Genomic DNA, 13035 nt, shown 5'->3' on the forward strand with positions numbered 1-13035 from the left:
ACAACGGGGGGTTATTATTTTACGGGGGGGGGGGAGGGGCGATTAGATCGTGTAAATATAAATGTGTCGTGAAACCCACCACCACCCGACACAGCCAAATGTTCGAGTTTGCTCCCGAAAGTCGAACGCGTTTTAAACCGACTCTGCTCACGTTGGTCGCCGAATTCCCCGCTGCGAAGTTTATCGCTCATCACTGCCATAGCAGAGGTCGCAACCGGGTACCCGATACCCATACCCTACCCGATACCCGGCTACCCGTACCCGGCCGGGTACGGGTACGGGTAGCCGTTTGCGACCCTGGTGCGGCCGGGTACGGGTACGGGTAAGATGCTGTCTCCCCGACAGACCTGGTCTTCACCTGAGGACGGCTGCTTGCGTTGTGGCTGAAACGTCGTGAGAATTATTTCATTATGTTTTATTTGTATTACTTTATTACTTCCCTTCTACGTGACTTTACCGAAAGAACCAAGAAGATGAATCAAAACCCGTTTGCGACCTCTGTGCCATAGTTATTGTTGTTGTTTGTCTACGGCGCTATTGTTGTAAGTCACGGCGATGCCGTGGAATCGTAAATGTGGGTCAGCGTCCAAGCCGCTTCTACGAATTGGCACCGTGCAGGAGCGACGAGGGTGACAGAACATACAATGTGTGTGTGCAGATATATAAACAGCGCTGCACTTTAGCTTATTGCTTTGCATCAATATTTCCTCGTGATAATTTATGGTGGAAGCTTTTATGGCGTCGTGTGTTCCATCGATCAAACGCGGGCCCTAATTCATCATCGTGGGGTGGAAACCACCCTCCCCCCCCCCGGCTTGAAATGTCATATTGGTGATTTGGCTAAGGAAGATGGGGTGGTTTCAATCTCTCGGAATCGGCGTCTTAAACTGTGTTTCCGCTGAGATCGGGTCTTAGGATCAGTATCATGAGCTGAGACCTGGTCTCAGGATCGGTATCTTAGGACTGTGTTTCCGAATCTGTCTTCTAGCTGAGACCGGATCTCAGGATTCGTGTCTTGCGCTGAGATCGGGTCTTAGGATCAGTGTCATGAGCTGAGACCTGGTCTCAGGATCGGTATCTTAAGACTGTGTTTCCGAATCTGTCTTTTAGCTGAGACCGGATCTCAGGATAAGTGTCTTGCACTGAGATCGGGTCTTAGGATCAGTGTCATCAGCTGAGACCTGGTCTCAGGATCGGTATCTTAAGACTGTGTTTCCGAATCTGTCTTTTAGCTGAGACCGGATCTCAGGATAAGTGTCTTGCACTGAGATCGGGTCTTAGGATCAGTGTCATGAGCTCAGACCATGTCTCAGGATGGGTGTCTTGATCTAAGACTGAGTCTCGGGACCAGAGTCTCTAATATCTCAACATCTTAAGACCCACCTCAGGGCTAGATCCCGGGTTCTCAGAGTTTCTTTTTTCAGTGTCCCAACACGAGCATCACATATAAGATGAACATTCCGTCACAGTCAATTCCGTCGATGGCCAACGCACCTCGCCATCGCCTCCTTCCTTCTGCCAGATGCCCGATTATCCAAGGGACACCCATTAGTACTACCTGCAGGGTGCACACCACTCGTCCCACACATCACTTCCCCCTCCCGAGTGATTCACTCAGAGCTGCTTTTTACTCAGGCAATGCTCTTTTCCGTCACATGCAGCGCTAGCTAAATTAATCACTCCCAATGTTAATGGAATGAGAACACTTAACGAAATGCATGCGAGTGTGTGCGAGCGTGTGTGGGGAGCGAGTTGGAGGCACCGGTAAGGCTATACGGGGGATCTTTGTGCGGGGAGCGGTGGTGTAGCGGTTAGCGCGCTGCGCTTGGAGCCCCGCGACCCGGGTTCGATTCCCGCTCACGGCCAACACCAGTGACGATTATCTGAACGGGTTCTGGGCGTCCCCTAGGTCAACTCGGCCTCAAATTAGTGCCCAGTGCGGTGTGTAAGCATCGTCACTGGGGAGACAAAGGTGGCCAAGCGTGGTGCTGGCCACCCACCCCCTCGTGTGCCTTGCCGGCCTTCATAGGTGATACTCGCTCTCAGCTCTTGCCCCTAAAGTATGCTAAAGCTATACGGGGGACCTTTGTTCGTCCAGTCGGTCAACCCATAACACCTGGATCTGTCCCGTGACCTCCTGCCCGCAGAGAGCCTTCGACACTTTGTCTGGCCTCGAGGTGCACCTAGCCTGGCACGAGCACCGTGGTGGATGTCACCCCCCGCCACATGGCGGCAACGTCACCGCAACATCCTGGCGAACGGCGGTTGTCGCCGATCAATTGGTGGCAAGCGCTAAGACAATTGGAGGCAAGCGCTAAAACAATCGGTACCCGTACCCTACCCGATACCCGGCTACCCGTACCCGGCCAGCCGGGTACGGGTACCCGTTTGCGACCCTGGTGCGGCCGGGTACGGGTAGGCCGTGAGTCACTGGTGAGTCACCGTTTGTCACTCATTTCCCAACGTCTTGTCTCTTCTCACAATTCAAGTTCCTAGAATCAACCCACCCGCGCCTGCAACATGGCTTCATCCCAGAGGTCGCAATCAGGTACCCGATACCCGTACCCTACCCGATACCCGGCCGGGTACGGGTAGCCGGGTATCGGGTAGGGTACGGGTAAGGAATCAAAACCCGTTTGCGACCTCTGGCTCAGACTCCGGCTCGTGGCTCGTGTCGGAGTCGCCGCTCGCTGGGACGGAGGGGCCTGGCTCTCGGTATGCAAGCGCATTGGCTTTGAGCCGGCCCGGCTCACTTGAGAGCCAGGTGCAAGGCCGTGCTCGATGAACACGGGCCTGTCGTCTCGTGTCTTTGTACCCGATGATGTTACAAATATGAAACGAGAAAAGGTGATGCTGCTGCTGCTGCTGCTGCGACTGTTGCTGCTGCTGCTGCTGCTGCATGTAATTTGGCTAAGTGCTGGGGCTCTCTGCATAGTAGGGCTGATGATGCTCTCTCCACGAGTGCGGGGGATGGTATTTGTGTGTCTCTTGTGTGTGTCTCTTGTGTGTCTCTTGTGTGTCTCTTGTGTGTGTCTCTTGTGTGTGTCTCTTGTGTGTGTCTCTTGTGTGTGTGTCTCTTGTGTGTGTCTCTTGTGTGTGTGTCTCTTGTGTGTCTCTTGTGTGTCTCTTGTGTGTGTCTCTTGTGTGTGTGTCTCTTGTGTGTGTCTCTTGTGTGTGTGTCTCTTGTGTGTGTCTCTTGTGTGTCTCTTGTGTGTCTCTTGTGTGTGTCTCTTGTGTGTGTGTCTCTTGTGTGTGTCTCTTGTGTGTGTGTCTCTTGTGTGTGTCTCTTGTGTGTCTCTTGTCTGTGTCTCTTGTGTGTCTCTTGTATGTCTCTTGTGTGTCTCTTGTGTGTGTCTCTTGTGTGTCTCTTGTGTGTGTCTCTTGTGTGTGTCTCTTGTGTGTGTCTCTTGTGTGTCTCTGTCTGTGCCTGTGGTTTGTGTCTGCCTATTTCTGTCCGCCTGTCTCTGTGTGTGCCTGCCTGCCTGTGTCTCTGTTAAGTCATCCAGAAATATGTTTGTGTGTGTGTGTAGGCCTGTGTCTGCGTGTCTCTCTGAACCACGTCTGGGCATTCCCTAGGCCGACTCGGCAACCAACACATAGCTGGCGAGGTGTATTGTAAACATCGCCATTGGGGAGACAAAGACGGTCGTGCGAGGTGCTGGGCACCCACGCCGCTCACGTGCCGTGCCGGCCTTCATAGGTGCTCGCTTACAGCACTTTCCCCACAAGGCTGTGAAGGCTATACGGGGGACCTTTGTCTTTGTCCGTGCCCGCGTGTGTGTGTGTGTGCGAGTGGGGAGCGGTAGTGTAGCGGTTACCCGCTGCGCTCCGGAACCAGCGGCCAGCTTTGGTGACGATTATCTGAACCGGTCCTGGGCCTCCCCTACGTCGACTCGGCCTCAAATGACTACCTGGTGCAGTGTGTAAACATCGCCACTGGGGAGACAAAGGTGGTCGGGCGTTGTGCTGGCCACCCAACCCCATGCATAGTGTGCTCACTTCTCTAACTCTCTTGTTTATCTCATGGGACCTCCTTTGCCAGTACCAAAATATACTAATAGGGTTTGTCCCCTTTTTTCTGGCAACAGAAAAAACCCCTATTAGTATATTTTGGTACTGGCAAAGGAGGTCCCCATGATGTACCTGCTCACCCCGAGCTCTCATTACTCTGGTAGTGCGTTGTCTTTGAACTGTGCGCCTTTTGGCGTCATCTGGTCGAACACCATATGAGACTAGGCTCTAAAGAAAGCTGTCTCTGGTGTGGACCAATCCGTTTCAAAGACAATGCATACATTATCAGAGTATTGTTTTTTGTTTGCATTTGACTGCAAGTATTGTGGTTTATGTAAGCATGATTCCTTGCAAAAGGTGTCAGTTTTGTTGCCAGAAAAAATGGGAAAACCCCTATTAGTATATCTCTTATCTATTACAAAGGTCACGGTGCATGGCATCGTGAGTTACCCAGGATGCAATGTCGGTAAAATATACACGTTAGCAAATAGAAAGAAAAAAATTTATTCTGAATTTCAATGGTGCTGTTTGTTGCTGACCTTTGGCGTTCTGAGGCTGTGCATCAACGGTCACTTCTCCGTCGCCGCGTGTTCCCTCCCAGGGGCGTCGGACGTCCAGATGAACGCTCTCGACAACCGGGAACTCATGACGGGAGAAATGATCATCATCGTCCTGGTGCTCGTCATGTGGGCAGGTGAGTGGCTGGTTCTCCAGGTGAGTGGGTGGACCGCCAGGTGAGTAGCCGGTTTGCCAGGTGAGTGGGTGGACCGCCAGGTGAGTGGATGGTTCACCAGGTGAGTGGATGGTTCGCCAGGTGAGTGGCCGCGCTGCCAGGTGAGTGGCCACACTCACCTGGCGGTGCTAGTCAGGCCAGATTTACCAACGCTATCATCACTAAATACAAAGACCCCCCCAGTATTGCCTTAACAGACTGTAGCGGCAAGTGCTGTTAGCGAGCACCTACGAAGGCTGACACGGCACACAAGGGGGTGGGTGGCCAACCACCACTCCCAGACGCCTTTGTCTCCCTAGTGGCGATGTTTACACGCCGCACCAAGTACTCATTTGAGGCTGACTCGACCTAGGGGAGGCCCAGAACTCGCTCAGATAACTGTCACCGATGTTGGCCGTGAGCGGGAATCAAACTCGGGTCGTTAACCGCTGCACTTCTGCTCTCCACAATATCACCACCACCACCACCACCACAATCATCACCACTGTCTCCCCTCCCCTCTGTCCCCCCCCACCTCCCCCAGCTGTCATCGCCCACTTCTGCCGCCAGTATGACATCATCAAGGACAACGACTCGAAGGAGAGCAAGGAGAAGGTGAAGATCTCCTCCAGCGAGAGCTCTCCAGACCGCTCCGAGGACAGCATCAAGCGCGGCAAGGTAGCCGGACAGGGCGGGGTTCATAATGGCCGTGTCGGATACGCTCAAAGCCAGCACAGCTACTTACCTGTGGGCAACTCCTAGATCCTCAGCCTCGGTCTAGATCTCACCCGGTTCATAATGGCCGTGTCGGAGACTCTTGAGCAAACACCGCCGCGTACTGCACCTGGGTTCAAGCCCTGGATGTGAGTCTCGCTTGCTAGGTGGCAGGTACAGCAAGTAGGCCGTGGAGAATTCCATCACAGGCAAGGGACGGCCCTCGGAAAAAAATATATCGGCATCTCCTTCAGTAGGCCTCGCTCTCGCGTCACTGCAGGGTGCTCGGTAATCGTCTGTTAAGGGCGGTTCGCCTGTGCGTCAGCCATCCGATTATGTTGACGGTGTTTGCTTACATGTCGGGAGAAGTCAACGTCATCTTGCTGAGGTCAAGTCGTGGATGCGCCTCAACTTTTCTTAAGTACAGTTGCGACACGACAGAGATGATGTTGTTTGGCTCTCCACATCAAGGGGCATCAATTGGATGGTTTTCGAATGGCCACATGTGAGACTGTCATTTGGTCAGAAGTCTCGTAGAGAAAGCTGCTAAAGACCGTCCGGCATCGCGTGGGCTTGTTGCGGCCTAGTGCTCCACAGGGAGCGAAGAGGGGTCGGTAAGTAAGTCTGAGGTCAGAATGCTGGGTGGTGCCGTCGACCTCGGCTTGACCTTTGAAGCCTGCGTGCGTAATGTCACCAAAATTTCGTTATTTCATTTTACGTAACGGCTCGACCTGAGACTGACGCTGTCTCTCTTCCTAACGACGAGAGGCTGGTGCTTGCCTTCGTTTCGATACCTCTAATGCCTCGCTTTGCTGGCGTTTCTAAAAGTGTTTTAACACATTCCTGCGGAGGGAGCTGGTAGGAACGTCGGGTTGCTCGGTCAATGGCCAGGGTCAACGGCGGCGTGGTGTATTCCGCAAATATGCCCGACTGTGAGGGCGGGCACAAGCCGGCGTGAGTAGGTTAAACGTTGAGTTTTATAAGGGCACCACGGGGTGACCAGCCCCTCCCCACCCAGCCCCACCCCTCCCACCCCCCACCCAGCCCCACCCCTCCCACCCCCCACCCAGCCCCACCCTGGGGCTGGGTGGGGGGTGGGTGGTGGTTGTGATTGTGGTGGTGGTGGTTGTGGTTGTGGTGGTTGTGGTGGTGGTTGTGGTGGTTGTGGTGGTGGTTGTGGTGGTGGTGGTTGTGGTGGTGGTTGTGGTTGTGGTGGTGGTTGTGGTGGTGGTGTTGTTTTATTAGAGATGGAGCCTCCTGCAGCCAGACTCCGCGATAGTGGAGTCCCCTTCCTCGCTCCATTCGGGATTCTGAGTGTTTCACCTTTCAAATCGTCGTCTTACAACTCACCTATTTGTACTACAGGCTTTCATCGTAACTTAAGATTCCTTAAGATTATATATTCTATGGGTCTTTCGGTGAAAGTCACGTAGATAGCTTCAAAGAAAATAACAAAAATAACAAAATACTACGACCTTTCGATTGAAACGTCATAGTTTTTTTTGTTATTTTTGTTATTTTATTTGAACCTGTGTACGTGACTTTAACCGAACGACCCCAAGAACATAAATTCCCACAGTCACGCAAAGCTTTACGTCAACATGAACAGGAATGTTTACACGACCGCTGTTGTTGTTGTCGGCAAAACGCGCGTGCATTGCAAAGCGTGCGAATGAACACACGGGCACAGGCATCGAGTGATAGATGAAGATTACCGCAAAGTGTCTGTGAGGTGTGCACGCCTCTCTCTGTGTGTGCGTGTGTGTGTCTGTGTATGTCTGTATGTGTGCGTGTGTGTGTCTGTGTGTGTCTGTGGGTAGTGGTAGTGTAGTGGTAGTGTAGTGGTTAGCGCGCTGCGCTATGATCCTGGCGACCCGGGTTCGTTTCCCGCTCACGGCCAACTCCAGTGACGATTATCTGAACTGGTCCTGGGCCTCCCCTAGGTCGACTCAGCCTTAAATGAGTACCTGGTGCGGTGTGTAAATATCGCCACTGGGGAGACAAAGGCGGTCGGGCGTGGTGCTGGCCACCCACCCCCTCGTGTGCCGTGCCGGCCTTCATAGGCGCGCGGTAACAGCACTTGCCCCTACAGTCTGTCAAGGCTATACGGGGGATCTTTGTCTTTTCGTGTGTGTTTGATTAGGGAGATGTAGTGTAGCGGTTAGCACGCTGCACTACAAATCTGGCGACCCGGGTTCGGTTCCCGCTCACGGCCAACACCAGTGACGATTATCTGATCCGGTCGTCGGCCTCCCCAAGGTCGACTCAGCCTCAAATGAGTACCTGGTGCGATGTGTAAACGTCGTCACTAGGGAGACAAAGGCGGCCGGGCGTGGTGCTGGTCACCCCACCCCCTCGTGTGCCGTGCCGGCCTTCATAGGTGGCTCCTCGCTAGCGGCACTTGCCCCCAACAGTCTGCGAAGGCTACCTGGGGTGTCTTTGTGCGCACGGACGCAAATTCCCGAGCCGTGCAGCCCTGAATGCAAATGGTGAGCTTCACTTCTTCTTCCCTGGAGCTGCAACACCGTACGATGGGAAGTGTGATTGTGTGTGAACGCGTGTGACCGCGTGTGTGTGTGTGTTGTAGGGGAGCGGTGGTGCAGCGGTTAGCGCTACGCTGCGCTACGAACCCGGCGACCCGGGTTCGATTCCCGCTCACGGCAAACACCCAGTGACGATTATATGAACCGGTTCTGGGCCTCCCCTAGGTCGACTCAGCCTCAAATGAGTACCCGGTGCGGTGTGTAAACATCGGGCGTGGTGTTGGCCACCCACCCCCTCGTGTGCCGTGCCGGCCTTTATAGGTGCTCGCTAGCAGCACTTGCCCCAACAGTCTGTTAAGGCTACACGGGGGATCTTTGTCTTTGTGTGGGGAACGGTTGCATCGTGGTTAGCATTGCGCTACGCGACGAACGTGGCGACCCAAGTTCCATTGCTTCTCATCACGGCCACCACCACCACCAGTGACGATTATCTAAACCGGTTGTGGGTCTCCCCTAGGTCGACTTGGCCTCAAATGAGTACCGGGAGACAAAGGCGGCCGTGCCGGGTTGCTGGCCACCCACCCCCTCGTGTACCGTTCCGGCCTTCATAGATGCCCCGCTAAAAGCACTTGCCCCACCAATCTGTTAAGGCTATACGGGGGGGTCTTTGTCTTATATATATATACACACAGACGCATATGGAATTGTGTACAAGCGCGATAATTCACGTAATGGCCCGTGCTGCCAATACGAAACTACACGCATTTTTTTTTCTAAATGAACCAAAAATCCATGCTTCTCTAATAGAATACGCACACATCCAAGCGTGCTAATGCGTCGAAAGATTCCCTGGCTGCAAGCGGCAAGCGCACTATCGCCTGGCCATATTGCCGCCACGATGCATTATACAGAATATACAAATATAAATTGTGGTACGACTGTGTGTGTGTATATATGTATAGATGGGGAGCGGTGGTGCAGCGGTTAGCGCGCTGCGCTACGAACGCAGCGACCCGAGTTCGATTCCCGCTCACGGCCAACACCGGTGACGATGATCTGAACCGCTCCTGGGCCTCCCCTAGGTCGACTCAGCCTGAAATGAGTACCTAGTGCGGTGTGTAAACATCGCCACTGGGGAGACAAAGGCGGTCGGGCGTGGTGCTGGCCACCCATCGCCTTGTGCACCTGTCCAGCCTACATAGGTGCTCGCTAACAGCACTTGCCCCCACAGTCTGTTAAGGCTATACGGGGCATCTTTGTCTTTATCTTTACATATGAAATTGTGTACATGCACGATAATTCATGTAATGGTCCTTGCTGACAATACGAAGCGACACAAAAAATAAAAATCCATGTGCTGTAATAGAATCCGCACCGATACAAGCGTGCTAACGCATTCCCAATTTACGTAATGGTCGTTAATGACGCGGGCAAGGGATTCCACAGGACGGGGGGAGGGGGCAGGGGGGAGGGGGGAGTGGGAGGGGGGGGAGGGGGGAGGGGGGCCTCGCTCCGTGATGGATCCACGTGGTCTTTCCTGCACCGGACAGGGTCACGGGGGGTCGCCGATATTTTAACGATCACATTGAGTAACCTCGTTATCCGTATTGTCGATGTGTCGTATTGTCGATGGGTCAGTGGCCCCTCCGCCGCCCCCCCTGTCTCTCTCCCCCCTGCCCCCCCCCACCAACAAAGAATTCTGGGCGTTAATGACGAACGTCACCGAGGTGGAGACCGTCTTAATTAGTAATTAGCGATGTCGGTGTAATGATTTGGTCGCACGTTTGGGGGGGGGTCACGTTTGTTTTTGGGTCGTTTATTTTTGCCATCCAGGGCATTGAGTTCCTTTTTTGTAGGAAGGCGCTTTCATAAATGTATTTAGGAACAAAAATATATCGTTCTTATCGGAAGGTTAAAATGCGTATGTTGATGCAAATGTTGTCGCTGTCGGTTCGGTAATTGGCTGGGGATGCATTCCTGAAAGGTGCAAAGATGCTGGGCAGATCGCGGGGATCGCGAGAGGTGGCGGCGATGGCTTGTTCACGTTTACGGTGACTTTCAGACCGCAGTCCACTCACTGGCATTGACTGTGTATCTTGTGTTCTCCACAGGGAATGGATTATTTGCTTCGCTGCGGGTCTCCTTTCACCGCTCTCCCATTCACATGTTTCGTTGCTTCTACATACTATTAACATGCCCTCCCTTTGTTAATGCTACCCCTACCCCCTCCCTTTGGTGCTGCTGATCCTGCATAATGCATGGGCATAATATGACTTTGAAACCCCCTCGCCCACCTCCTACGCATTTCCCATAAATATGCTAAATTCCTCTTGATATGCAAATTATTTTGTCAAGGCGCTCTTCTTCCACCTCCAACCCAGCTTAAATATACGCTCCAAGCTGGGTGGCGTTTCATTCTTCACCTGAGGACGGCTGCTTGCGTTGTAGCCGAAACATCGTGAGAATTATTTTATTGTTTTATGTTTATTATTTTATTATTTTCCTTCTACGTGACTTTACCGAAAGAATCAAGAAGAAGAGGACTTGTATCGTTGAAAGCAGCTGATGGTGATTTTTCATTCCATCGGTCTTTACGTACGTCGCGCGTCGCTGACCGTGCCGGCGTTTGTCTCCGTGTCCCGTGCGCAGTACACGAAGACGCCAACGATCAACATCATCGAAGTATGACCTCCTCGGGGGGAGAGAGAGAGAACTCCCCGTGAGCGAGGCAACGCGACACCCGAGGGGAGCGAGAGAGCGAGAGAGCGCGCCAGGAGAGCTGTGGATTCGTGATCGTCGACGCTTCCTTTCCCGTAACTAATTTGATCGTTCTCCTTTCGACCCACGATTGCCGCACGTCGCGCCGTCCGCGCTGAGACGCGGAATCCGTTCGGGAAAATCTTGCAGTGGGGTGTGATCGCCGCCCCTGCCTTCCTGCTGTTCTCCCCCTCCCCCCTCCCCCAAATCCGTGTTGTTAGAGAATGGAATCCGCTGAAGCGGACATTGCAGAGTTACCTCTGAGAGCTTTTGAAAGTGACGTCTGTTCCGCACACGTGGACAGTAGTGGTGGAGTGGTGAGTGGAGAGCACTTCTGTGACTCCGCTGTACGAGCGTAACGGATATCGCTTAATTAATGGGGGGGGGAGCGGGGTGTGGGTGGATGTTTTACTTTCGCAGGGCTGGTCCGTGATCGCGACCCGCCCAGAAAGCTGGACACGTTGTTTTTCTCGTCTCGTCTGCCACACCTGGCCCAGCAGGTGGTGCATTTTCCTGCTCGTTGCAGACATTTGCAGTTTCGAATCCGGTGGGCCCGCGCCTCTGTCGACCGTGTAGCGCAACGCAAGTTAACCGCGTGACGTGCACGTGCCGTCCGCGTGGCAGTGGACGCTAAAGGTCCCCCCGGACGTCGTCGTCGCGACACGAGGAGGCCACCGCGTGTCGGCGTCGCGGTCGGCGTTTTGCTAAATTTGTAAAAAATCGATGCCACGAAACAACTCGGAACGCGACCGCAACACGGCAACCGACCTCCACGCCCCGCACTTACCGGCGGACGTAACAGCCCACTTTGCAGGCCGGGCGCCGCAGTCGCCTTGCGCCAAACAGGGACAGCTGTCGCCGGGGGTGCCCTTAGAATCATTTGAGATGGGATGAGGTGGTATGGTTATGACCTGAGATGGACTTGGAAGGGCCTTCGTTTTAGCAGTGGATCTACCCAAGGGCTGATCAACCTGACAGCCCAAAGTTGGGCTGCCAAGTTGAGGAGGCGGCCTAAACTCTCTGGGACGATTTCCGTTTCATGGGCTGCTCCAAATTCCTTACCTCTTTTTTTTTTTCCACTGCACAGCTGACCAGTGCTAGGTGGCCGTGCCGGGGCCATGCCGGGTTGGCCCGGTAGACGCCATGTTTTTCCCCCCCCCCCCGCCTACGTCACTCGCCGTGCCATGACGCTGCACCGTCGCAGTGTTCCCCCCGAGTGACGTCACACGCAACAGACGCGTCGTTAGTCCCGCCCCTGCTTGGCTCCGCCCCCCTTCCTCGCCCACCTGGTGCCAGTTTCAGAAGTCTTCTCGTGAAGCCAGCGGCGTGTCGCCAATTGGTTTCTGTGCTCGGCTCGGCAAACCAGGCCCAATGGAAAAACCACACGTTCCATGATAGCCCCGGGGCTGGCTTGGACACGTGGCAGTGGATAAACGTGGGGGTAGTCGTGTTCAAGTTTCAATCCAGCGGTGGTGATGATCACAGCCGTAGCAATAATGCCTCGGCATTAAGCGGGATCCAACCCCTCGCTCGGGACATTTTACGCTGGATCCCGAGAGCCATGCTCACGCAAGGGGAAGATTATTGATGGGGGGGGGGCCTCTACGCTCTGTATGTATATAAAACACACGCATGCACAATTATCCTGCATTGTTGAGAAGAGGGGCGAAAAAAAAAGACGGCCAAATGCATATTTGACTTGAACTGAAAAAAAGTATTTAACCATTGTGTACAACAATCCTGGAAGCACGCACGCACACATGCACGGCAGGGTTGCCACCCGTCCTGGTGTTCACCAGGGAGCTTCCCTCTTTGTCGAGTGAGGCCGCTGCTGCTACTGGGACATCTCCAAGTCTTCCCGGCACATTACCAGTCCCGGTGTTTGTCAGTGGCGTAATGAATAGCAATCGTGACGATGATGATGATGATGCATCACTCGAGACAATGAGTTCACATGTAGTGGATAGGTGAGTGGGTGGGTGTGTCAGTGCATGGGTGAGTGAGTGGGTGGATCAGTGGGTTGGGTGGGTTAGCGGATGGGTGAGTGGGTGCGTGGGTGAGTGCATGGGTGAGTGGGTGGGTGGGTCAGTGGGTTGGGTTCGTCAGCGGATGGGTGAGTGGGTGCGTGGGTGAGTGAGTGGGTGGGTCAGTGGGTTGGGTTCGTCAGCGGATGGGTGAGTGGGTGCGTGGGTCAGTGCATGGGTGAGTGGGTGGGTGGGTCAGTGGGTTGGGTGGGTCAGGGGATGGGTGAGTGGGTGCGTGGGTGAGTGCATGGGTGAGTGGGTGTGTGGGTCAGTGCATGGGTGAGTGAGTGGGTGGATCAGTGGGTTGGGTGAGTTAGCGGATGGGTGAGTGGGT

General features: G+C 54.0%; 1 protein-coding gene across 1 annotated transcript in view; it reads left to right on the forward strand.

The window, feature by feature from the left end:
* Window positions 1-12731, forward strand: part of LOC144950268 (fibronectin type III domain-containing protein 5b-like) — a 35111-nt gene extending 22380 nt beyond the window's left edge. Inside the window, exons 4-6 of the mRNA XM_078880338.1 lie at window positions 4613-4705; window positions 5268-5401; window positions 10570-12731. Coding sequence (XP_078736464.1) covers window positions 4613-4705; window positions 5268-5401; window positions 10570-10608 — 266 coding nt within the window. The 3' untranslated portion in view covers window positions 10609-12731. The remainder of the gene's footprint in view (window positions 1-4612; window positions 4706-5267; window positions 5402-10569) is intronic.
* The last annotated feature ends 304 nt before the right edge of the window (window positions 12732-13035 follow it).

The sequence above is a fragment of the Lampetra fluviatilis genome, chromosome 57, assembly GCF_964198595.1.
Source record: "Lampetra fluviatilis chromosome 57, kcLamFluv1.1, whole genome shotgun sequence".
NCBI lineage: Eukaryota > Metazoa > Chordata > Hyperoartia > Petromyzontiformes > Petromyzontidae > Lampetra > Lampetra fluviatilis.